Here is a 26,720-nt window from a genome sequence, read left to right on the forward strand (position 1 = left end):
CAAATAGTTGTTTGAACTGCAACTACTTGGGTCGCCTTACTGGTATGTTCTGAGAAACATTTGCACAGAAATTTTTGAAACTAACCAAATAGTGCAATCCTGTACATATTTACTTAGAAGTAAGCCCCACTGACTTCAGTGGGACTTGCTCCCATGTCACCTTGTATAGGATTACAGCCTAAATAGAAGGTCCATAAAATCCAAATGCCTAGTTTGAAGATGTATAAAAATATTTATGCTCATCATATCTGCCTTGCAGAAGCAAATGTTGGCTCTGTCCTGATGAATCCTTGCACTGTTTTTTGGGTTGTTCTTTTTTTAAAAAAAGACATGAATAGTAACATTTGTTGGTCCACAGTGAGTCAGACGACATTCTGTTGGGAGAGCTATGCAGCTGCATTGTATTAATCACGTATGAGACTTCTCGAGCAATGCAGGCAGCATTACCATCCAGCTCTAAAATTTGTTAAATGTTAATGTTTCTGTGTAAATCATTTCCCACTAATAGATGGATAGGTGTTGTTCAGGCTGTCTGCTGTCCATAGTCTGTCAGGCATGATGGTGTGATATCTCCGCTTTGAGCATGAACAGACCCTGTGTTATCATGCTTTCTTCTTTTCAAAAAAGATGTCATAGCTCTATAGCACAGCTTTCTCAGTAAGATTGTTAACAAGTTGAATGCAAATTTTATTATTTTATTTATGGTTAAAGATGCTGGAATTATTATTATTTACCTTGATTAAGCATTTGGCTAGGCCTCTGGGGCAACATAGAATTATTTCAGGCCATAGCTAGTCTGTGGACCTCCAGTTTCTTTTATGTAGCTCACTGCCTTGTTTAGCAACATAATTGTGCATTTCTGTTGTTTCAGTTACATAATACTTTTAGATATGTTGAATATATCTGTTCTAGTCCATTTACATTTTAAAGATTTACAGATGTGTAGATGCATTTCTCTTTTGTGCTTGCATTCATGTATATTTTGCTTTGCTTTGTTTCAGGAGGTTGGCAGCATCATTGGAAAGGTCAGTGACCCACTTTTTGGAGGGTGGTTTTCTTTTTTGAGTCAGCTCAGTTTACTTGATATTTTTCTACAAATTCACCAGTCATGGAGCGTGTTAGTGTGAGCTAATAAATGCTTTCTGTTTCTTTAACAGAAAGGTGAAACTGTCAAGAAAATGAGGGAGGAGGTAAGATGTAAATTTTGTACTCTTTGACTTAATTTTCCTGCAATTTCAGAAAATACATACCTGGTGGTACTGAATTGCTGTATAGCTCACATGTATGAATCAATCCTGCCACCAAGTGGTCAAAAAACCAAAACCAAACATCTGCAATGAACAGTAATTCACAATTTTTTGTGATGTTCCCTTCTCGTGCACAGTGCACTGAATTTAGTCAAGAGGGGACCTGAGTTTTGAAAATCTCTTGTTCAGCTATAAAGCTCACTGGATGAACTTGGGCAGTCACTCTCATTAGGCCTAACGTTCCTTATGTGATGATAAAATGGAATAATTCCATATACACCAGGGGTCGGCAAAGTTTTTGTGGCTTGGGCTGGTTCACGGTCCCGCAGACCCTGCCGTGGGCCGGAGTGCGTGCACGCATGTGCAAACACTATTTCCAGCGCTCCTTCTGGCGTGGAGGAGGCGGGCACAGCTTCCCATTGGCTGCAGGAGCTTCCTGCAGCCAATGGGAAGCCGGCCAGCGTCACGGAAGGTGGTCCCCGCTCTGCTCCACGCCGGTTTAGCGCGGTGCCCATGGGCCGCTTGTGGCCTATGGACCTTAGGTTGCCGACCCCTGATACACACCATCCTAAATTATTGGTGATATAAATATTGAAAGCTTAATTCAGAGCTTCTTACCAAACTAATTGTTTAAAAAACCCAAAAACAATTTGGTAAGATCAGATTACTGCTCTGAATCTACAGAAATTAATCTTTAAAATATGGTTTTAGTTCTCACTGAACTAAAGAATTACATGTCTAGGTTGTACTTCTTCTTACCACATAAAAGAACTCACACATTGAATGTTCCTCCATACCCCCCCCCCAGAATAAATAGAAATATCTGTGCACCTAGAAAACTAGTCATGAATTAAGAGCCCTGTTCAGTCATTGCTCAGTTGAGGAGGCTTTGCAAGGACAAAGAAGTTGCTCAGTCAGGGTTTCTAAATTCTACACAAGTAGAAAAGAGTTCCCACTACATGTTTGCACCCAAGCATGTGGAAGACTGTTACAAGTCACGGGATGATATGGGGCTGAAAGTCCCTTAATACTCACATTTTCCCTTCGTGCCAATAGTAGGGCTTAGATGTTAGGGGCAAGGGCTCTGGCCTTCTAGCCTTCTTCCTAGCATGCTAGATTTCTGTATGCAAGGATTTTGGAGAAGCATGGAAGTATGCCTGCAGTCTGAACTGGTGCAGCCCAGTCTCTTCCATGGGGTTAGTTGTGAGTTACAACTCAGTACTAACCATTTTTACTAGTGTTGAGTCAAAGAGACTTGCTTCTAAGTAAGCAGAAATAAAGGATTGTCCTCATATGAAAATGCTACAGAACTACAAAAACCGAAATACAAACATTTGTATTCCCTCCTGTAATAGAAGGGATCTTTATAAGTTATTAACAGTTTATTAGACAGTTCTAAAAATGTGCAATGATATATCAGACTCTTGATATTTCTTCAAAATAGTTCAGCTTTTCTGTTTCATATTTATTAGTCTGGTAGTAAACTTTAAGCTGTCTTATTTGTTGTTCTTACTACACATTGCTATTATTCCTCAACAGGAAAAAGCCTTTCTGTCTAAGATGTTAAAATAGCCTGACTGTTATAGTCTATTTGTTAGAACAATATTATTTTTCATGCCCCGCATATGTCTGTTTGAGAGGATCTCACCACACATCCATTGTGAAGGAAGTGATTCCAAAGAGCAGGTGGAAATGCTCCCAGCATGTTTTGAGCATTTAGCTCTGCCAGCAGAATAGTCCTTCATAATCACGGTAATAAAATCATAAATCTTCCTAACAGAAAGAAACTAATTCAGACTATAATTCCCATCCAGCAACATACCATGGGTTTGTTGTTTTGAAGCCTTCTTCCTTCCTCTGCATGTGAGAGAATGTGATTTGAAGCTTCTGCTTCCAGTTAGGAGGAAATCATCGTTCATCATGATGCAACAAATTATTATCAGATCTAACCATAGTTTACCCGCAACCAGGATTCCAAAAGCTGGAGTTTATGTGATACAGAACTAACACAACATTGTACCTTTGTTATATTCTTGTTCTAAGTGTTTTTGTAGTTTTTGAAAAACTTCAATAAAAATATTCTTTAAAAACAAACAAGCCCATAACTGGGATTCCAAATTAACTTCTATTATATAAGTGAAAGCTATAAAGGCAAGTCATAAAAATATAGATTTAAATTGCTTACAGCAGCCTTAATCCAAAGTCCTGCATATGATTCTTGAGATGCACACAGGGATTTTTGAGGGAGCCATTTGCCCACTGCGTGATCTCTTCGTATGCCCTGGAAAGCCCCCCAGGAAAAGTCTACATCAGTTTCAGTCCAAGGGGCTGCAGCTTGGAAGGGAAGATAGGCACAAACATGGAGCTCTTGGATCATGGCAAATGTGTTTTAAGTTTGTCCCATGAGTAACTTTAGACTCACCTGATGGGTAGCATTCTTGTTTTCAACACTCTTCATGATTTTCCTAAACTATTGTGCTTTTGCCTATTACAGCGGTACCTTTAGTTACAGACTCAAATTGGTTCCAGCGTGCCATTCGCACCCCGAAAAGTCTGTAACTAGAGCACCGTTTCTGCACATGCGCAAAACACGCAAAATGCTTTTTGCTTCTGCGCATATATGCGTGGCATATATGCGTGGAAGTATACACTTCCGGGTTTGCCACATTCGCAAGCCGAAAAGACGCAACGTGAACTTAACACAATATGAGGTACAGTGTCAGCTTTTGTTTTATTTTTTTCAAAGAACTGCCCTTAATTTCAATCATTTCAGTGGCTGTATCTGACCTGACCTGCCATTCCTTCGTTCAATTCTGCCTTGCCTGTGCACCACGGGAGGGGGGGGGTATATACATGCTGTTAAACTGGATAACACGGAAAAGCGTACTTTTCAAGTCAAGGCTGGTAAACTGTTAAGTAGATACTTTACAAATAAATGTGGGGTTTTTTTTGGGGGGGGTTGCCCTTTCCGCAGAGTGGTGCTCGAATCAACATCTCAGAAGGCTCCTGTCCAGAAAGAATTGTGACGATAACGGGCCCAACGGATGCCATTTTCAAGGCTTTTTCCATGATTGCACTAAAATTTGAAGAAGTAAGTAAATGGAAATTCCTCATACCCCAGGCTACTCTACAGATATTGTTTTAATTTCCTTATGTTTGCTTTAATACAGAATTTGTTTTATAAATGCTCACAGCAGTAACAATGGAAGAGGAATAACAGGCCATTTGCATGTTGTCTGATCATTAATTTTCCTCTTTGCATTCTCTGGGGAAAATCAGTCCCCTCTGGCTGCATGTGGAGATGAGGGAGACAAAATCCCTCTTTGTTGTGTCCTACTTTTTAATTTGAATTGGGGAGGCAGCAACAATTCTAAAGCATCTAATATGGAGACCTGAGACTATTTCCTCCCCGCCCCACCCCTAGATGCTACATTTTTTTTATGGAGTTTCAACCAAATTTAGTATTAAACAATAATATGTAACATTTGCACAGCTCTTTCAGGTGTTCAGAGCACTCAACATGCACTAGGTCATTATCCTTCATACTTTAGATCAGTGGTTTTCAACCAGTATGCCGTGACACCCTGTGGTGCCTTGAATGATAGTCGGGGGTGCTGCGGGCAACACTGGCCTCCGTTTCTCCTCCCTCCCCTCCCTCCTCTGATGCCCTCTTGTGTGTCTGCCTCCCAAAGGCTTGCACAGCTGTTTGTTGCAGCAGCCCTGTCTATAAGCCCCCCCAGGTGAATGGTGCCTCTGGGGCTGGCCAGGGGTTGCTTCCCAGGCTCCTGTGGGGCAGTGTGAGGAGTCACCTCTCTTTGGAGCAGAGGGGGCAGCTCAAAGACCAGGGGCGGCAGTTGCGGCTGCCCAGAGCACTCCCAAGGAGAGGGGAGAGGAGAGAGGCTGAGGGAGCACTCCACAAGGGAGGGTGTTTGAAAAAGGGTGAGAGGCTGTAAGCTCTGCAGGCAAGGGGGGACATAACGGCTCCTGAGCCCCACAGGGGTGCCGCAGAAAGAATGTAGTTGGTCAAGGGAGCCGTGGACTCAAAAAGTGTGAAAACCTCTGCTTTAGATGATCTGACTTGGTGCAGGGCAGCTTCTTAAGTTCCTACATGTTGGGAGAGTGAAGCTGATGGTGAGAGGTTTGTCTCCAGACACCTAGCCAGTTCATGGCAGAAGCAATTTGAACCAAAGGCTTCCTAATTCATAGATTAATATCTTTGAAACAGCAGCTGACACTGAAATTTGGGGCAGGTGGAGGTAACTTCTCAGGAGGAGCAAATAAGGAAATCCTGGAGAAGGAAAAGTTTTGATAAGGCTAATGAAGGCCACTGCTTCTTATCCCAGAATCCTAGGATTGCAACCTGATACCTACTGCACGTAGCAGAGACCTATTCAGCCAACAATCTCCATCTAGAAACTGAATCTCCAAGCTGACACAGTTACAACATCCAGCCTAATTTTTGTCCTTTTTGTTTTTCCTCACCCACATGGCTGCATGTGGAGATGAGAGAGACTTCATCAGATGTGAGAGTGTTGGCAATAGCTTCAGCCGTGTACAGTTTAAAATGCAGCTTGGTCATTCTTTTTCTCATTTCAAACTAATCTGTTTTGCATCAAGATGGGTTATTTCATTTTTAAAAATGACAGAATAGATGCAAGATAAAAGATAGATAGGATTGTGGCTAATGACATGTGTACAAACTGGATACCATGTAAACAGGAGTTTGTGCACAGCCAAAACCAACTTTTTCTCATTAATTATTTTCCGAACGCTGTAAACAAGCTTTCACCTCAAAAGATAAAAAAATGGACAAGGGGATCTGGACTTAATCCTGTCCAACAGAGATTAATGGTTAATGCAGAGAAAGTGGTCAAAGCCTGTGGCCCATGACATCTTGGAATTCATGATACAAAAAGGTGTGAACATTTATTTTAAGGGCAAACACAAAGCTTTGTTCCTGGCTTACCCAAAGAAAACAAGGAGAGGCAATGGACCAGGGTAGCAGAGTTTGCTGGGGTTGGAACAATCTGTCCTCGTGGAGGTCACATGAAGATGGAGCAGACTGAGCCAGGCAGAAGCAATCTAAGCTGAAGACCCATGAAGACTGAATGGCATGATCCCTTGGGACCAAACTCTGTGACATAAGGATAGGGAGTTCACTGGGTTGGGACTGCTCTCCAGTCACCAGGTGTTGGTGGCTAGCTGTGGAACCCCATCATTGTCCAGCAACCCCATCATTGTCCAGAGCACTTAAATGTTTGGGTGAGGAGCAAGCAGACTTCCTGCTTGTCACATCACGGATCCCTTTGACAGGATACCCTATTTCTGGAGGCCAATTCAGTAGGGATAAATTCAAGATTAATGGAATGGGTGGGGAGGTTGATCTAATGAAGAACAGCTGGGTGTCAGGGACCAACGCAGGCTGTTTAAATCCCCTGGGAGCAGACCTGAGGGAAGCCTGGTTGTTTCCCCAGGCCCACCCCCTCTGTGCCAGTCCAATGTGGAGTGAGCTGTCCATGTGATAAAGGGTAAAGGGACCCCTGACCATTAGGTCCAATCGCAGATGACTCTGGGGTTGCGGCGCTCATCTTGCTTTATTGGCCAAGGGAGCCGGCGTACAGCTTCCCGGTCATGAGTAAGCTGCTTCTGGCGAACCAGAGCAGTACACGGAAACGCTGTTCACCTTCCCGCTGGAGCTGTACCTATTTATCTACTTCATGCTTTCGAACTGCTAGGTTGGCAGGAGCAGGGACCGAGCAACGGGAGCTCACCCCGTCGTGGGGATTCAAGCATGTGATAGCACCCATGAAAATATAATATTTCATGAAGAGGTAGTGTGGAACTAAGCTTAATATTCCTACTATTCCTTAAGTACCTTTTTAAGATAGACAGGATATTTTTGTTCTAATAATTCTCAGCACCCCAATCATTAGTATGATTTTTTTTTCTGTTATGCATTTCTGTTGCTTTTAGATTGGCTTTTTCCACTAAGCTAGATATGCATTACACAGACAGTAATGAAGGGCAGGAAGATTGCCCCGTTTTCCTAGCTCACTAATCCCATACAACTCTCTCTAGCAAAATATGATATGGAACTGGATCCATCTATTTGCATGCTACAAAATGAAAAACTGTGTGCACAAAAATATTTGGTGACCAATGTGAAAATTAGAAATAAAAATTTCAGTCGACTTCTATCTAACACCACTGGTACAGTACTCACTGACAATGTTTTCTCAGCATTTTTTTCCTGCACATTGAAAGTGTAAAATGTTTATGGATAATCACTACCTGTTGGCTGTTTAATGACAACTAAAATCCTTCCACTGGACGCTGTTGAGGCAAAATTAACAAGTAACTTTGCCTTGTGTAAACCCCGCTGAAACAAATGGTAGTCGTGCAAGGCACAGACAGGTATCTGTTTCAATGAATCCTGCAGAAGAAAAATATCAGCAGGATTGTGCCTCAACGTCTATAAGTGCAGTGTACAATATATGCAGTGAAATCATACTTCTTCGTATTTATTCTTTCTCTAAGTACTTCAACTGTTCCTCTCAAGTGTCCAGCGGACTAATAAATCCTCGCCTAATTCTTCTTGACATTGTCATTTCAGGATATCAATGCTTCGATGACAAACAGCACGGTAACAAGCAAGCCTCCTGTAACGCTGCGACTTGTCGTTCCTGCAAGCCAATGTGGATCCCTTATAGGCAAAGGAGGGTCCAAAATCAAAGAAATCAGGGAGGTAGGCAGCAATCCAGAGTATTGATTGTTTTCTTTAGCACAGTGGGTTTCAAAGTTTCTACTGTCAGAGAAATCCTGCTTACAGTCTCTCCTGTGTTGAGGGATGCTGCACATGTGTCATGGAACACCTGTGCCTTGATTCGGGGCTGTATTATACGATGCATACTCAGTCGGTGGTCAGACTTGCCATTGCCCCCTACAAACAGAGCTTGTCTCCTAAAACATACCTCTCCTGAGTTTGTAAGTGATATATGTCAGGGAATCTTCTCCACTTAGAACTCAAGTTCCCCTGGAGCCGAATTTGAAAGCTGTTTGGAAAGCTCTGGTGAAGGGATGGCAGGGCTTTCTTAGAGGCCAAAAACAGAAGGTAGCAGTGTTCTTGATGAAGTTTCCGGTTGTCAGAAATGATGGTTCTTGAGTGGTGGTCTTTCTGTAGGAAAGAGGCTCTTAATACTGGCCTTTTGGGTTTCAGGTTTCATAGAATCAGATCTAGGCTTGTTTGCTTCCTTTTCCTGCTCCCTCCTCCCTTCACATGCTCCAGTTTCCTTGTTTCGCGGTGGCAGGGGTGGGTAGGGAAACATAGTTTGTGTTGCACCTGAACCAAGCAACCTGTGATTTGTGCAAACCACAGTTTGCCTTGTTTGCATTTAGTGGCAAACTAAAGGGAGGTTAGGAAGGAAATTGGAGCATGCAAGAGGTGGGGGAAAGAAGGGGAGTGTAACATTACGTGTAAACTAAATTGCACAGAAAGGTAGGTAGACAAAAATCCCAGCAAGAAACATGTTGCTGCCCTCATCCAGCCCACCACTTCCAGACACTGACATGGACAGTTGACAGCCACAACCGATTCAGAGGTTACAGATAAATAAAGCTGCATGTCACCAGTGTATCTAAAATGTTAGCTGAGATCTCCTGATTTTCATCCTGCATCATCAGTTGCTTCATCATTAACAAAACTGGAAAATTTCTCACAGTTAGCAAGCCTCAAACACAAGGTGATAAGGGGATTTACAGTTGCCAATTGGAATAAATTATCCAGTTTTGTTTCTAAGGAAGCATGAAACACGATGTAATCCAGGACACCTCATCTAATGTTTGTGGAATTTGGAGAAATTGTAATTGTTACGTAACAGTGAGAATCTTTCATGTTCGTTCATAATTGTGTGTATGTGTGTGTTCATTTTTTATCTAGTCTTCCCTTATAAATAACTTTTTATACATTTCTATTGCCTTTTGGGGGTTCCTGTGAACTTGTCTGTTGTTTTTGATCAGCGTACTGAGGACATTGTGCTCCACCCCCTAACAATGGCATCTAAGGCTTTCATACAGATATTGTTACCAAAGCTGGGTGCCTGCCCCTCTCTCTGCTGAGCCCAGGCACCCACATGGGGCCTGTGCTGCACTGAAGAATTGATGATGCAGCAGAGACTGTTGTGGCTTTAAGAATTATGGTTTATTCACCTATTTACACCCTCAGTCTGCATGGAAGGAGTCCAGATCTTACAGCATTGCCATTTCCCAAGACAGCAGCACAGGCAACCTTCTGCCAGCCTGCCCAAGATGGATCTCAGTTCCTCTTCCTGCTTTTCCTTCCCAGCAACCCTTGCTCAAAAACTTCCTTTTCCTGTGCCCTCACACACACATCTCACTCCAGGAGCTAAAGGATTCTCTCAGATGGCCCATCAACACTTTTTGTCATGTTAACAGGTTTGCTCTTCACTAAGCCAGCTAGGCTGGTTTGCATAAGTCAGCTCAGGAATTCCCTGTCCTCTCCAGCTTGTACTTTAAACCAGTGTCTCCCAATCTTTCTCCAACTGTAGCCCCCTTCTGACCTTGTTTCCTTCCTGTGACCCCTCATGAGCATAGTCAAGAGGGGGGCATGGGGGGCAGCTGCCCCCCCAATAAGTAAAAATCAATACAAATCTGAGGTTCTGCCCCCCCCCACGAAAGCCTGCCCCCCTTAACAAAAATCCTGGCTATGCCCATGCCCCCCCCATCATACCAGGAGAAAGGTAACTATTTAAATGTTTTGTTTATAAATAGAACATGTTCTATTTAACATTTTTATAATTTATACAAAATACAATTATGTAAAATGATAGTAACATAATGAAATATTGTTGAAGCAGAAAAACATAGAATCCTGGGGCTGGAAGGGACCCCGAGGGCCATCTTCCTAGTGCAACCCCCTGCAATGCAGGAAACTCAGCTGAAGCATCCCTGACCGATGGCCATCCAACCTCTGCTTAGAAACCTCCAAGGAAGGAGAGTCCAGAACCTCGCAAGCAAGATCCATCTTCCCTGGCATAACAGCCAAGGGACCAAAAGGCTACTCCCCCAGTGCTACTCTTGGGAAATGCACCCATAAGGAGGAGTGAAAGCCCCCTAACATAGTGCCCCAACCCTCAGCAAGGAGGCGAATCCAAGATGATACCATGGCCAATGGTTGCAAGATGAGATGAAGTAGAAGTAGCGGCTGCATCCCCCCGTCTCTTCTCTTGATGAAGCAACCAAGGCTGATCCTGTCCCATAGGCGGGCATAAACTCCGATTGGAATGGATTTAGATGATCAGCCTCCAAAAAGGGTTGCATGTTTCCATGTGTGTCTGTCTGTGTTAACTCTGTTATTGTGTGAGCATTCCTCAACCACTATAGATGCCTGACCTCCAGCCCACCAGCTGCCACTGCATGTTATATAATGACAATGATTCTCTTTCCATGTCTTCTTCTTGCATTTGATAATTATCTAGTCTGAAGAGGCAGAAGGAGATCACTAGCTCATTACATGACTGGGTTCTCACAGCTGGTTGTATGCAGGTACTGAGCACCCAGCATTAGTATTCTTTCACCGTTATGAAATACTCCAAATATCATGCAAAACATACGATAAAAGGCAGATATTGAATAATAAAGAATCACTCAGCGAGGAATTGTGTTCATTTTCAAGGCTGGATTTTTTCAGGCACCACCAATTGTTTTTAATTGGTACTTTAATGATTTGTAAAAATCTTAGTTTTAATTACTCTTCCAACTAACTAAAAAAACTGCGGCTGCAATAAATCATCTAAAGGAAAGATTAAAGATTCAAGGAGAACCATGCAACTTCTGTAGTAATGAAATACTCTAGGGCTTAAGGATTTGTCATATGAAATTGTTTCCTGGTTTTAAATGACATTAAGTCAGCATTGTTCCACTGAACCTGAGATACTTGGATGAGGGAGACATGGGTTTGAATCCTCAGTGAGCTCAGTGAGTGGCCTTGGGGAAGAGACTGTCCCTCAGCCTAACTTACCTTAGAAGGTACCGTAATTGTGAGAAAATAGGGAGACATTACCTTGAGATCCTTGAAGAAAGAGTGGGATACAAATTCAGTATGTAGAAAAACCCAAACCATTTAAATTAATGCCAAAGAATTTCGACAAGGATCAGAAAGTGGTGGCAGCAACAGCCAACTTGGAATTTTTCCATTGCTGCGAGGCTTTGGCAGGGGTGGCAGGTGGCGCACAGCAGGCACTTTGGACCGTCCCTGAAACTAGCCCCACTTTGACAGTCTGAACAACAGGGCAAAGTACAGCCAGGCAAAAGCTTGCAAGCTCCCTCCAGCCATGCACCAGGAGGAGAAAGGCAGCGGAGCGCACAAGGCTCGGAGGAGGCCATTCCCTCCTCACACATCCCTCCTCCATGGGTGAGTGAGATGTCAAAAATGCGCCAGTGAGTGAAAAGTTTGCGTGATGTGGTGAGCTGTGCATTTCTTGTAACACCTTTGTTTGTGTTTAAGTCTACAGGAGCCCAAGTGCAAGTTGCTGGCGATATGTTACCAAACTCCACAGAACGTGCGGTGACAATATCGGGCACTCCTGATGCCATTATTCAGTGTGTGAAGCAAATCTGCGTGGTGATGCTAGAGGTAGGGTGCAGGTCTTTTAAAATAATGATCAAGAGCTTTTGTTGCAGGCTGTCTTTCAAATCTGAGTAACTGTGATTGAGGGATGCTCAGCTTATTTTCAGTCCGATTCTCTCTTTTCTCTCTGGTCAGCTTTGAGGTCCACGTGCAAATGGGTGGAGCAATGGATGTAGATTTCACCTTTGTACCATACGCTAGTTTCTACATGCCCTCACTCACTATTCTCTAGTCCGACATGTAAGAGGCATTATCAGAGTTCAAGGACAAAAGACTTAAAAGTTGGGCCAGTATGGGCCTGGGGGAGAGCTCTGAGGCCTATACAGGGAACTCTGGAGGGTTGCCCTCTGCCATTAGGGCAATGTAGCACATAAATCTCTTTGACAGCAATTGCAGCTCATAGTTTTCCTGGTTAGTCTTTCTTTTCTACTACCGAGTAGATACTGGCTGTAGCCGGGAACAGTATGTAACAAAAAACTTTTAACATCTGTGTATGTAAATGCTACCCTACCATACCTGGCGGGAAACATGGGGTGTTCAAAATGTAACTATACACCCACTATGGATACACTGCCCAGGGGTGTATCATTACTTTTCGAACACCCTGTACAATTCAGGCATTCAAAACCAATCCGTCTTGTTTTGAGTCTTTCACTATCACATTTTGGGGATTCTCAGTACCATAACAATAATATACAAGAAACAAATTTGAATGCATGTTTACTTTCTCTTACTGCCTTATGTTTTCGTCCTCAGTCACCACCCAAAGGTGCCACCATTCCTTACCGCCCCAAACCTGCCTCTGCACCCATAATTTTTGCAGGTGGCCAGGTAAGAGCAGACACCATTTTGACTTCAGCTGGAAACCACACCGTCTTGGCCCAGCCTCAGCCAGCGCCTGTTAGTTTTCAACTTTTACTTCTTTTCTGTCTGGTATAGTACTGCTTTTCTGATGTGATAGATGTAATTCTGTTGTTGCTGTCCCCAAATCCTACCTGTGCCGCCCTTAACACCAGCATGCTCCCTGCCATGCCTCTGTTCCTACGACCCCTCCTCCCCCCAACCAGGTTGGAAGCCATGTCTGGAACAGGTTAATTTGGTAGGGGAAGGCTGAGGGTATGTCAGATATGGAAGCATGCAGGACCTGTGCATAAAATAACCCTTAGAGCAGACCACAAGTCACATACTCATATATATGTATCACGTATTAATAATGTCCCAATCCAATATTTTTTAGTTATTCATGCACCAGCATTTCTAGGGATGGAATTCTGTTTTATAAACTTGAGAAATTGGCACTGTTCCAATATTAATGCAAAATATAGATGTGTTTGGCAATATCTCTGGATATACTATAAACTGGTCCAAATCAGAGTTGATGTTAATAGGAAATAACTTTTTGGTTCAACCATTTGAACAATACCAATCTCATATTTGCATAGACAACATTAAATATCTAGGCATATTAATACCACAAGACTTATCTAAACAGTGTCATTAAACATCAACAAAATATATCATGAGGTATCAATAGGCATTGACAAATGGGAGTCATTGAACCTGACCCTGTGGGGAAAAGTCAGTGCTCTAAAAATAAATATAATACTTAGACTAGTTTATATCTTAAGAGGACTTCCAATTCTCATACTGAGCAAATACTTTCACAAAATTAAATCTTTGTTTAGAAAATGCCTTTGGGGCTCTTCAGTTCCAAGAATATCTGTGTAAAAGATGCAAATACCGATAAAAGGAGATTTGGGATCCCAGATTTAGAATTGTATCACCAAGTGTATTTACTGTCAGGTACCCAATTCTGGAGGGGACGCAGGTGGCGCTGTGGGTTAAAGCCTCAGCCTAGGACTTGCCGATCGAAAGGTCGGCGGTTCGAATCCCTGCGGCGGGGTGCGCTCCCGCTGCTCGGTCCCAGCGCCTGCCAACCTAGCAGTTCGAAAGCACCTCTGGGTGCAAGTAGATAAATAGGGACCGCTTACCAGCGGGAAGGTAAACGGCGTTTCCGTGTGCGGCTCTGGCTCACCAGAGCAGCAATGTCACGCTGGCCACGTGACCCGGAAGTGTCTCCGGACAGCGCTGGCCCCTGGCCTCTTAAGTGAGATGGGCGCACAACCCCAGAGTCTGTCAAGACTGGCCCGTACGGGCAGGGGTACCTTTACCTTTACCTTTACCCAATTCTGGAGACCCATAACTGAAAACAACTGTCCAAATTGGGCTACTTCGGAATATTCCTATGTAACACCTTTAGAAACATGGGTGGCACTCCCTGCCACCCACTCCAGTTGCATTACAAAGCACTTTTGAAACAAAAGGGACTTCCAAAAGCAGGTTTTGATATAGGATATCCCACTCCACACATCAAAGAATTGGGCAAGCCAAAGTTTCTGGATTGCAGGTCATGGGCCTTAAGCTTTGAATTTTTTATTCATAAATTGAAGACAAGCACACTCTCTTAAAACATAAAATGAAAAATTGAAGCACAAACTATTCTGAAACATGACTGCTGAGAATCTTTAATCTGTCTTTGTCATTTGCAGGCATTCACAATTCAAGGGCAGTATGCCATCCCTCACCCAGACGTGAGTCCAACGCATGTAAATTGCTTTCTGTTTTCTATTTTCTCTTCTATTTGTTCTGGGCAGCATTACTTTCTGAGTATCTAAATGTCAAGGAAGCATCTATGAATGACCCTCCTTAGCAGTGAAACATTTAGTCAAATGCTAGGTTTCTCAGATAACTTTGTGCCAGCGTTGCTATAGAAAGTACAGTGGCCCAGATACAAATGAACCCCCACCCCATGTTATGCATGTTATATATTTTGGTTTTTAAATTGTAAATATTGTACAGAACGGTAGTTAAAGATATTAACAGTAGCCATTTACATGTAATAACGGTAGCAATGTAATTTTAACTTACTTTTCTATTAGTAGACTAGAGTGAATGATTTAAAACTTTTTTATTATTTAATTTTAATTAATCCAGTTTTGAAACGTGTTAAGATGGTTTTTTTCTACTCTGAAATAATTCCATTTGATTGGTTAGTTCTAATTTCCCATCCTGCCCTGCAGTTGACCAAGCTTCACCAGTTGGCTATGCAGCATTCCCCCTTTACTCCCCTTGGGCAGACCACCCCTGGTTTCCCTGGTACGTACCCATGACTCCCTGGGGATGTCCTTCTTCTTAACAGCTTTGTTTCCCATGGGCCATTGCAGCATTTGGATCGCTAAATGCCGTCAATGGCCAATGCTCCTTTTGTTTTTACTCATTAATCTCTGTCGGTTGTTACGCTTTCCCCTCCTGTGGCTCCCTTTATCAGATTTCCTTTGTCATCGCTAAACATTTTTGCTTTGTTCTGGGTTTTCATGTGCTTTACCTCAATTTTACCACCAACTTAAGAACTGGGGTTTCTTTTTTATCAGGCATCAAATGTTGTTATGAGCCACTGAGGATGTGCCATGTGCCTGAAGTTTTTGATGGTTAAAATTGCCCGTTTGCTTTTCAAAGGGATCCTGCGTAAACTGGAACTAAATATTGTCTGTTGTGGATCATTGATATATATTTTTGCAGATTCAAGTTCTTACTGAATTTCTGTATTAATGAATTACCTGGAATACCTTCTTCTGCCTTGATGATTGAACAAAATGCCCTCTTCAGCCACAAATATATTTTCTTAATGAAGGGTTGTTAAATAGTTGTTGAGCTTTTTTTTTGGGGGGGGGGTAACTCAAAGTTGTTGAGATTCTTTTAGGAAACTCAAAGTTGTTTTGAGTTTTACCTCAGAATCCTGGACATTTTGCCAATTTTCTAAAATTCTGGACATATGGCAACCTTGACTATGTTTGAAATAATTAAATTTGTTTCAGTGGAATTATAGATTTACGTATTTTCAAAAGACAAGCTCTGCACACTGGCACATACTTTGAATGGCAATTAATAACATTTTTATCACATACATCAAAACTTTTGTGGGAAACTGAATTGAGTACACAGTGTTCACTAAATCAGTTGACATGACATTTATATATTATGAGAGAATTGGCTGAATTTAGACATAACAATCTAATTTAAATGGACAAATTTGTTGGGTACACAAAGAAAATAAAACACCTATAAGCTGTTGAAACATTTGCTTACAAAAAATTAAAATGGATAAAGTAGAACTGACATGGATATATGGTGTATCTGATAAATAAACTTCTTTAAGAAGTACTGCACTCTTTTCCTTATTCTTTTCATTAACTCGCTGCTCCTGAATCTGTTCCTTGTACTATTGTGGACTGTGTAGATCTGTAATTTTGAGTGTTAACACATTAATTGCATTTCCTAAGCACTTCCCTTTTATCCATCCAAATTTAATCTAGCCTAGTGCAACCTTAATGGTATTTTGTCCCTTCTCCTTTAAAACACCCTTCTTTCCAACCCTCTGCAAATTGACTAATCCCCTGTATAACATTATAGCTTGCCTAGTTTCTCCCCATATTTATGTATTTTTTCAGTTTTCATATGTATTTTTTGGCTTTAGATTCCCACTTTTTATTTTCTGGAAGTTTGAATTTGAGCCATCTATTTATTTTTTGCAACCAAGTGCTGGATTTCTAACTCTATTGCTAATTGAAATCTACAGTTTTTTATTTTCCTTTAACAGCATCATATATATATGATGAATATATATATTCTTTTGTTATTTTGGTAGGAGCCAATGTCTTTTTAAAAATTACATTCCAATTAGTACATAGCTCTAATATCTGCAGTTCTGGCTTTATTTTTTGTTGAGCTAGCTGCTCAATATTTTTCTTTGCTCCACTTTTTTAAACTAAAAAACTTATGAATGCCACAGTTTTTGCTTCTCCCTGTTTCAAAATCATTGTTGTAATTCCCCCCCCCCCTTTTGTCCTTCAAATCTAGGATTGGATACCAGTACTCCAACCAGTTCCCATGAGCTCACTATTCCAAATGATGTAAGTACACTTATTTTCTCTTCTTCTTGAGATTTGTTTATATCTCTTACCTATCATAGTTGATCTAGCATAGTCGCTCAGAGTGAACTGGGGAGTCCCTAGTTCAGATTTTAACTTAACCATGAATGCAGAGCCATCTGCCCTAGCCAGCTAAAGGAAATACACTTACAGTTTTGCAAGGCAGTACCTCTCTGGATGAGGAACCATCAGCCGTGGTGCCCTTCTTTTGAGCTGGGTCTGGGGACTGGGGGCACTCCTGATTCTGCTTGGATGGCTGATTCCAGAAGGTGGAGCTGGGGGGTTGTGGTTCAACTTCCTGGGACTTGTGCTTTGGGGTTCCACAGAGTTCTGTTCTCTCTCTTATGTTTTTTAACCACTGCATGAAGGCACTGAGTGAGTTCATCTGGAGGTTTGGAGTGAGCTGGGGGACACGCAACTCAAGTTCTCCTTTTTTATGCTGTTTTTGTGATATATAAATGACATGAGAAAACTTGGCATACTTGCTTGTATAACATGATTCTTGTTTATAAAACCCAAGAAAGAAAATAAAAAAAGAAAAGAAAAGTTCTCCTTTTTATCAAATTCAGGTGAGTCAGTGAGACTAGATGAAACCCAATAAACCAAAGCTTAATCCAGACAAGGTAGAGGTACTGTTAATAGGTTTGTCTGCTCAGGTGTGTGATGTTCAGCTTGTTCAGGGTGAGTGGGTGCATGTTCCCCTAAACTGTGCATAAGTCTGTGAGTACTCCTTGATCTGCTTTTGTCACTGAAGTCTCTGATTGCCTCTCCATCCCAGGCCACCCTTTACTAGGGCTGACCCAATAACAAAACCTGTGTTGGGCTGGTGCGTCATGAAAAATACCATCTATTCCATCCCATTTCCATGTGTTCAAGGACAAATTGAAATATATCCTTTAAAATCCACACAGAATTTTTAGATATCAACTTAAGAAGAAAAAAACACTTTGGAGGTGATAGTTGTGAGTGCTTGTGAAGTGGTCTGAGATATGAAAGTACTGTCAGACCAGGCTTCTCAACCTTGAAGTGTTTACAATTCAGGTAGGTCAGGACAAAGAAGTTAGGTGTGAAAGGAGTTACAGAGGAGAAAAAGGAGGATAATTTGAGAGGCATGCAGGGGAGGAGGAAATATCTCTGAGGGACACAGTGGTTGTTTTCTAATTGGCAGTTTTTAATGCACAAAAGAGCCTTCGGGGAAAGTGTGGGAGATTAGGGAGGCTAGCGCATTCTTTATCAACTGGATTTCCTCTTTTTCTATTGCAACCTTTAAGACTAGACTTGTCAATTCTTGAAAACTCACAGCCAGGCTGGCTCCTGTGCCTTTTACAATGTGCATAAATCAGCTGGAGTGAGAGTAGGGCATGGGGGCCAATGTGAGCCCCCCGCTAATGTCACCCTATGACCCAGGCAGATCAGCAGCAACGACCAGTAAGCACTGACAACCCTGTTAAAGATGTAGGAACCTGGTTAGGAAAAAAGTTGGCAACCTTTATTGCTAACCTTATTTTGCATAAGTTAACCACTTAATAGCAGTTTCATTTAAATTCCTGTCTTTATTTATATAGAGCTATTAGGGGTGTTAGGGAAGGGGTAGAACCTCTGGTGGGGGACACGTCGTGCTCCTTCTTGTGTAGTTTGCCCATCTTTGGCCCCCACCCTGCACTCAGCTGTCACCTGTGGCTCCTAAAAGCTGTCAGCATGTGACAGCGGCCACAATCCCAGGAACATCTTTGACTGGCCAGCTAAACCAGGTAAGGGGAGTTGATGGGTCTCAAACCCTTGGTGAGCTAGGGACTTCCCCTGCATGCAAAGACAGGCTCTGGATGATTGAACAGATGAGACCAACAGTCAAGAAGGCGGTTTCTGCAGGTGCTGTAGGGGAAATGAGGGGCAGGTGGGGCTCGTCCATCTGGGAAGGTAGCCCATCTAGGAGAAAGAAAACTTTGGTCCTAAACTTCCCCTGCCTTATGGGATGTCTTCAGGAGAAGAAAAGTCTAAAGAGTGGAGTAAACCTTACACAAATCTGGAGTGGAGACCTTAAGATTGTTAGATGGCGCCTTGTACACCTCCTTCTGCCTACTCCTGCAGCCAAGCTGGTGTCAAACATACTGCTCTACTTTCCCGTGGACCACATCAATAAGGCCAAGAGGAGGGTCTTGTTGTCTGGTAGCCTGCAACCTCCATACACACTTTGGTGCTACCACAGTGGTTGAAAACTTCACCCTGGTAGGCACACTCCATTGTCTCTCAAGAAAATTGATGCCAGCAACAATTGATGTACAAGATGCTTTGAGAAGTATCTTACACATGCCATCCTGCTGTGTCCTAGTCAGTGAAAAAGTTGAAGCTAAAATACAATAGCTTGAAAAGCAATCCCTGCAGACTTAAAGCTATTTTGTTGAGTTTTTAGATATCTATACCCCTTGACAAAGACCAGTGAATCCAGATCTGACCCAAGATATTTTGGTGCTTGGGGTGGAAAATCTAAATGGCCACACAGTAGAAAAATATAATTTCTAGTGAAATTAACCACTGTCTGCCCTTTAATGGTACTTGGCTCTGTTGCCTAAGGTCATCTTATCGTAGGCTTAGCCGCTTGGATTGCAGCTTGGATGATAACCCCCCCTGTTTGCTGTGAGAAGACTTTTTTTGCTTCCATCTCTTGCCCTAAACTCTGTTTTTGTCCTGTTTTAGCTAATAGGTTGCATCATTGGCAGACAAGGCAGTAAGATAAATGAAATCAGGCAAATGTCAGGAGCGCAGATCAAGATTGCAAATGCCACAGAAGGCTCAGCAGAACGACAAGTAACAATCACAGGATCACCTGCAAACATCAGCCTAGCACAGTACCTCATTAATGCAAGGTAAGTTTGTTTTGTAAGCAAGGTTCTCCTTGAAGTCTACTGTGCTTCATAGCAGCTGATGTAGCTGCCCTGGTTCAGTCCTGTACCACCACCACAACTGTAACCATGTGGATTAGTAAATTAGCCCAAACTAGCCTTTTTAGTAACATTACCTGATTATTATTATTATTTATAAAAAAGGATATTTATGCCCATCTGTGTAACCTACAGCCAGTATTGTTCTAATGCTTGGAAGACAATGTCTTTTGCAAAACAGCCTGCTTCCTATGCTGATCGATTCTGCTGTCCAAAATAGAAACAGTCATTAATCAGAAAGCAAAGCTGATATAATTTGCTAGCTAGAAGTTGCTTCAATTGTATAATATTAAACAGATATTTGATTTCAAAGAGGGATTGGGTGTAAAAGAGGAAAATGGCACATGGTGGCCGGGAGCCTTACCCCTGACTCTGGGTTGGAGTGTCTGCTTCCCATTGCATTCTCATTATGCAAAAATGCTTGATTTGATTCTCAGCTAGTACTTCTGAGCACTGGAAGAAAATATACTGAATATTATACTGTCCAACTCTACTACTAAATCATGTCAGCACAGAGAATTAAAATATGTACCGTTTTTCTAAAATATCCTTTCTCACGTCAAGCTACCATCTCAGAAATACGTTGTTGTATGTATTCACTCAGAAGATTAAGCATTTCTCACACCAGACAAACCTCTTTTTCAACTTTCACATACACAATTCAAAGCATCACTGAGGATACACAGTATTTTGGGGGGGGGTACCTAATATTTTTTAGGGTGTATGATTCCTTTCAAAATTGGCTCTTGATTTGTGCATCGCTCAGAGTGGACTCTTGATTTGCGCAGCCCACTCAAAGTGCTGTTTTGGCAACACTATGAGCCATTTAGTAAGAGATCCTGGGGGCCACTTCTGGATCTTTTTGGGCAGCCAAATATTTGTCTGTCAGTTCTGTGGGCCACCCATAGACCTGACAGTAAATGGAACAATCTGCATAGGCTTACTTTTATGGCAAAAGTATGTGTACTCTTCTGCCAGGTTCAAAAATCAAAGCAAAACTAAAAGTCAGATAAATGTGCTTGTCAGTTTCCAAACTCAAAAACGTTTTCCAGTATTGCAGTCAGCCGTCTATATAATGAATATAAATCAGTACCTTAAGCCCTGTGATCAAATAAACATGTGTTCCCTCCTTTAACCCTTAAGGATATGTTCTTCTCTTGGTGTTCAGGGATTCCCCACACATCGAGATGAGAATAGACCCCTTCATTTTTAGTTGTACAAACACCACATGGCATGCATCTGGATCTCTGAAGATAACAATTTAAGATCTTCTGGACAGCTAAAGCATGCAAATAAAATAAAACACTTATTAATGGAGTTGCAGCTTGCTGCTCACCAGATAATGTTTATTCTAGTGAACAAACCTATACCTGATTCACTTAGAAAATCTTGTGAACTCTCATGGTTCTTTTGATGTTTTCATGGAATGGAATTTAAGAGATCATTTAACGCCCTTTGGCAACGAAGACAACTGCTCAGCAGCCCTACACTACGGATACTGTAGAACCAGAAGGTGGTTTCTTTTGTTGAATTTCTAGGTGGGATTTGTAACAGTCACCTTCTGTTTTTAAACATGTATCTTATGTACATATTACTTATGTGGCAAATGTATCTTCATAAAATGGCTACGATTTATAAATAAAGAGTCTTGAGAGAATGTGCAAGTAAAATACATTCTGAATTTACAAAGGCAAAAGAATGGGGTCTTTCCAATTTGGCAGCTTGAATGTGGCACCGAGCATGTTTTTTGCTCATGGAGAAAATGTTGGGAGCAAGTGGTTGGGAGTTTGGAAGCGCTCTGTAATCAAAGGAGTCATGCAAGCCCTATATTGGGAGTCTCAACAGACTGCATGAGCTGTGAATATTACATATCTCTGTAGTGATTTGTGGTGGCTTCACCGTAGGAAGGTGAGAAGCTTAAAAGCAGCCACACTGAAGACTGGTGTATAAAGCATTCAGTTATTATCAGATAATACCTAAAAACACACATCTCAGCTTGACAGCTAATTTTTAACACAGCTTATTTTGAATTGAGCAGGGTCTGATGGGCAAGCAGTCTGACCTACTAAACTACTCTAGTGCAAGCTGAAACAAAGGCTAAGAGCTATTTAACTCTTGCCTTCCTATTGTGAGCAGCAACAGACTTTGGCAGACTCTTCCCTTTTTATGTACCATAAAATCCAGAGTCTGAGTCCAAGGACTTTTTAATGTAAAGAGTTCCTTGGTTGAGTCTGAAGGTCATCAAGCAAAGCAAAGGATGGACTCTCAGAAATATTCTGTTATTCGCACTGAGACTGGTGGCAAAGAGCCGTTTGCTATGATTCTACAATGTATCTGAAATGCTTGGGATTGTGAATTATATTGGGGACCTGATAGGAAGTTGTTAGGGGCCAGACTGAGTCTCTAGGACCTGTGTTTACATTCCTTATGTTTTCTGTAACATTTAAATGAAGCAAAATGATAAATGCAGCTCACAGCCATGTGAAATAACATGTTCCAGTGTATTGCTAGCTTCTCCTTCACTGTTTTTTTCTTCATTCTACATCTCCTTTCTCATCGGCATCTCTGACAACTCTGGGAGTTGTCTGCCTCCATAGCATAGAATGCAACTTACCCATGGCTTGATGTCATCCCACTAAGCATTTGGCCACCAGCACCAACCAGTGCACAGAAAGACAACATTATAGGCAGCACATTTCATTAGGGTGCGCACCCAGGGAATTTCATTCATTCATTTATTCAAATGAAGAGAATGGGGAGGGGAGAATGACAAGGAGATCAAAGAAGAGGTATAGAGACAAAATGCTAATCAAACAACTACGAGAAGTGTGGGCAAGAAGCCAAAACAGGAGATTTTTCCTTCCGATAAAAATACCTGTGCCGGATCTGGAGGGCTGGGGACAGGATGACCCCTCCCCTTTTTACTTGCTTGCCACAAAAGCAGCCCCTCACCCTACAGAGCTCTCTCCACAAAAGGTGGTAACCGGAGCTCAGACAGAGACAGGTGCGGGCAGAAGGAAAAGGCTGAAGTGGCTCAGCACCTTTTGTCTGCAAAGGAGGGAGTCCCTCTTCTTCCCTTACTGCCGGCGCTGGAGCCAGTCACCCACCACGGCTTCCAGAGACAGTCGCAGGCAGAAGCTGCAGATCCATTCCAGTCTTTTTATTCTGCCTGTGTTTCTCTCTTTCTGCTTACCTTGATCCCTGCTTTAAAAAAAATATCTATCTATCTATCTATCTATCTAGGTGTGCTTGGGCACATCCTGCACACCCATTGCACACATAAGGACATGAGGACATTAGGTACCTTCTACATGTCACAGAGAACAAAACAGAAACTCAAGGATTTCCATTTTGGGGCAGCTACCCTGAGCTCAGTGCTGTGTAGACGTGTGTGTGTGTAAGCATACTCACACATATCCACACACACAATCAGGATATTTATTTATCCATTTATTTTTCACATTAACTATTTTCAGACAGGAAATTGTTGCTTTTGGTTGAAAACATAATATCATTCATAAACATGTCAACACCATAACTTGCAACTTTATCCTGTGCAAATTTATTCAGAAGTAAGTTCATTTGGACATACTTCCAAGGACATTTATTTGTTTTTGGATCATCTTTCAGGACATAGCCTTCACAAGGCAACTTCCATTAAAAAAATATTATATAATAAAAGGTGCCATTAAAGTAATATGCCTAGAATTATATCCTTGAGCCTGAAATCCTTTGGCTTCTGGGAGGGTCTTGGAGCTCCAGTCTCAGAGAAGGAGATCTAGTGTTGGATTGTCCCTTCCTGCCACCACAACAGCATCTACAGTTCTGGCCAGAATCAGTATCAGAGCTCTGACACCAAAAGGGCTAAAAAGGGGCTGTGGGGCAGTTCTGGAGGATCCATAGCCTTCCCTATTTCCCCAAACCAGGGGATGCAAATGGTTTTTAAAAATAGAGATATAGGGACAGAGAAGGGCAAGAGTGTTCCTCCCATATCCTGCCAGCTCAGCATGATGCAAGAGGAGGAGGACAAATTTCTGTTCTGCCCTAGGCTAAGGCTGCAATCCTAGAACCAAAGAGTGCAGTGAGGGGGAAAGGACTGCTCTTCGGCTCCTCCGTCCTTTTTCCAGTGTTTTCTTTCTTTCACAATTTCCCTTCCATTGCAAACAAGGGAAGGAAAATTAACTACCTGCTGGCATCTTTTTCTCCCTGGTCTGAGTGCTTATTGGGGGGCTTCCTCCAGAGTCATGCCTTCCTCCAGCACCACACCGTTTCCTGCCCTCCTTCTGAGTTCGAATCTCCCTCTCCATCCTTTCACCCTTCAGTGGCGTCCCAAGGAACAAAAGATTGCAGGGTCAAAGGAAGACAAGTATTTTCTAATATGGAAAATTGGCAGATTCTGTGCAAAGCAGGATATTGCATTCAGCGTATTTCTTTCAACCAGTGCACAGTGTTGTAGCCTTTTTCATGCTTTCTTTGTCCCAGTTAAGATAAGGGAAGGGGGATCTCCAGGTGTCCTTTGGACTCCATCTCCCATCAGCCTGTTGTCAGGGGTGATGGCAACAGTAGTCCAACATACATCTGGAGACCCAGGTGAGCCACCCCTGCGCTAAACCAGGAGGCAGCGCCATGAGACCAGGCCACAGCAAATCTCAAGCTCCTGTGCTCCACTCATTCTCCTCCCTCATCCACTTCTTCTCATTGTAGTGGTCATTTTACATTTTGTCTAAATACAGAAAAAAATAGTTTTGTACAAATCAGCTAGCACATTGAAGCAGAATATCAAACCAGGTTCAGACTTTAAATGCCCTCCCCTTAAAGAAGAGGAGAGAGGAAAAGGGGGCTTATCTGTGTAGAATGGCTCATGCCGTATTTGCATCAAGCTTTTCTGCTGCATTAATGCCCATGTCAAAGTTTATAAACCTTTCTGGCTAGAATCCATAGAAGTTCATAAGACTGCATGTTTGCATGGAAGATATCCTAAACAAATATTTTTTTAGACTAAGCTAGATCTCTGTTAATTCTCTGCTGCCAGGTTGCAGAGAGTGAGTACATCATATTGAGCTGCAACTGAAATGCAGCTGGATTTGAAATACAGAGAAAATACTGCCTGTTTCCTTCTGAAGCAGGCACCATTCCCAGAGACATATTGATATGACAGCAAGGTCCTATAAAGGACTAGGCATGCTCTGATTGATGGTGGAATAATGTACAATGAATTCCATTATCCCATCATACCCTGAGAGGGATTTGTCTGAACTTTCAAGGTCTTGCCTTGGATTTTACCAACCTAATCCAAATTCTAATTTGGTTTACAGAATATTTAATACAGGTGAGTGGTGATACATGAGAAGGAGTCTCCTGTCATGCTCTAATGGGCCACAGTTCTTTATATGTATTTGCTACTACAAATTAACACGGACATTCTTCTGGAATTCTTCAAATGCCGAGCTGAACATCTAGTTCACAGTGACTGTTCACAGTGACGGCAAACAAACTATGTTATATGAGACTGGAATAATACAAAAGCAGGAAATGTTGATTTTCCAAAATGTCAGCTGCATAGATCTATTTCAGAATAAATCCAAAATATAACTGTAAAGCCACAAATATGTATGTTAAAGCTATGCAAGCATTTTGTAAAATATCCCACATGATCATTACCTAACAAGATTATTCAGCCAAGTTTAGATCGGAAAGGGAGAAATGTCCCATTGTTTATCTTTCCTCAGCGAGTAATTCAACTAAATTATCATATAGACAATTGTGGTGTAATCCCACTGACTGCTCTAACTAAAAGGAATGCAGTCTAATAAGTATTGTTTTTCAGTAAGGCTGACTGAAAGTGTTCATGTCCATAGCTTCAATTTTGTAGCTGGAGTTGCTTTCTATGAAACTCAGGGTCTTTACAAATGTTACCAAAAAAAGAACAGAAAAGTGGAGTCTCCCGCTCTTTGACCATAAATGCTGCTAGCACTCACCTCTTTGTGAGAGGGAACAGTTCTAACACTTCCAAGTGTTTACTCCTCTGGGGTTGAAGCTCCCAGAATAATTTTTTGATGGATGCCTGTATATAAAATATTTCCTTAGCCAGCCTGTAAAGGCCTGGACAACAGTTCCCAGAATCATTCTCTGAAAATGTACTGGGAGTGATACACACACAGTGTGTCATAAGGTGCCTCACCCAGATGTCATTATTCCTGACAGATCAGTTGGTGATGCAACAACTTCCAGCACCAGGCCTTAAGTGACACTCCATTACAAACCCATTAGTCATCTTTTCTCTACTAACTCTCCTTTCAAGAATAGATGACGGAAACCTGGTAACTTTAATCAAGGAAGTGACATACTTACCGTTAAGAAAATCTCTGTGATACAGCCAAAGTTATGAACGTTGATTGCAATTTTAAGAGTTCAGCAAGCACTTAAATCTCTTCCACTGAAATCAGTGGGGCTTAAAATGTTTAATTGGGGCTTTATCGTGTCTACTCTAAATACAAATGTTAATGATCCTAATCTGCCATATTAGACTAAATCCCAAGCTTAATTGTCTATGACACGGACCCCAAAAGCCCAGGGAATACCTCTTGGATGTTCCATGTACATGGAAATACGCTCAGTTTTTTCTTCCTACCACAGCCCTTCACACTACAGTGGTACCTCTAGGTACAAACTTAATTAATTTGTTCCAGAGGTCCGTTCTTAAACTGAAACTGTTCTTAACTAGAGGCGTGCTTCTGCTAATGGGCCTCTTGCTGCTGCTGCGCCGCCAGCACACAATTTCCATTCTCATCCTGGGGCAAAGTTCTCAACTTGAGGTAACTCTTCTAGGTTAGCGGAGTCTGTAACCTGAAGCGTTTGTAACCTGAGGCGTTTGTAACTCGAGGTACCACTGTACATCAAA

At 42.0% G+C, this 26,720-nt stretch overlaps 1 protein-coding gene across 15 annotated transcripts in view; it reads left to right on the forward strand.

Moving 5' to 3' along the window:
- The window catches only part of LOC307200817 (poly(rC)-binding protein 3-like), a 183,323-nt gene that overhangs the window by 146,232 nt on the left and 10,371 nt on the right, over window positions 1-26,720 (forward strand). For 12 of the 15 annotated variants that reach the window (XM_079949802.1, XM_079949803.1, XM_079949804.1 and 9 more), the window contains 10 exons: window positions 1,002-1,025; window positions 1,158-1,190; window positions 4,222-4,338; window positions 7,861-7,992; window positions 11,770-11,898; window positions 12,649-12,792; window positions 14,442-14,498; window positions 14,973-15,048; window positions 16,810-16,862; window positions 19,575-19,744. In XM_079949802.1, the coding sequence (XP_079805928.1) occupies window positions 1,002-1,025; window positions 1,158-1,190; window positions 4,222-4,338; window positions 7,861-7,992; window positions 11,770-11,898; window positions 12,649-12,792; window positions 14,442-14,498; window positions 14,973-15,048; window positions 16,810-16,862; window positions 19,575-19,744 (935 nt within the window). Of the gene's footprint in view, window positions 1-1,001; window positions 1,026-1,157; window positions 1,191-4,221; window positions 4,339-7,860; window positions 7,993-11,769; window positions 11,899-12,648; window positions 12,793-14,441; window positions 14,499-14,972; window positions 15,049-16,809; window positions 16,863-19,574; window positions 19,745-20,962; window positions 22,328-26,720 lie in introns of those variants that run through there. The other 3 variants (XM_079949796.1, XM_079949795.1, XM_079949794.1) reach the window with 3 other exon arrangements.

The sequence above is a fragment of the Podarcis cretensis genome, assembly GCF_951804945.1.
Source record: "Podarcis cretensis genome assembly, chromosome: 13".
NCBI classification, from domain to species: domain Eukaryota; kingdom Metazoa; phylum Chordata; class Lepidosauria; order Squamata; family Lacertidae; genus Podarcis; species Podarcis cretensis.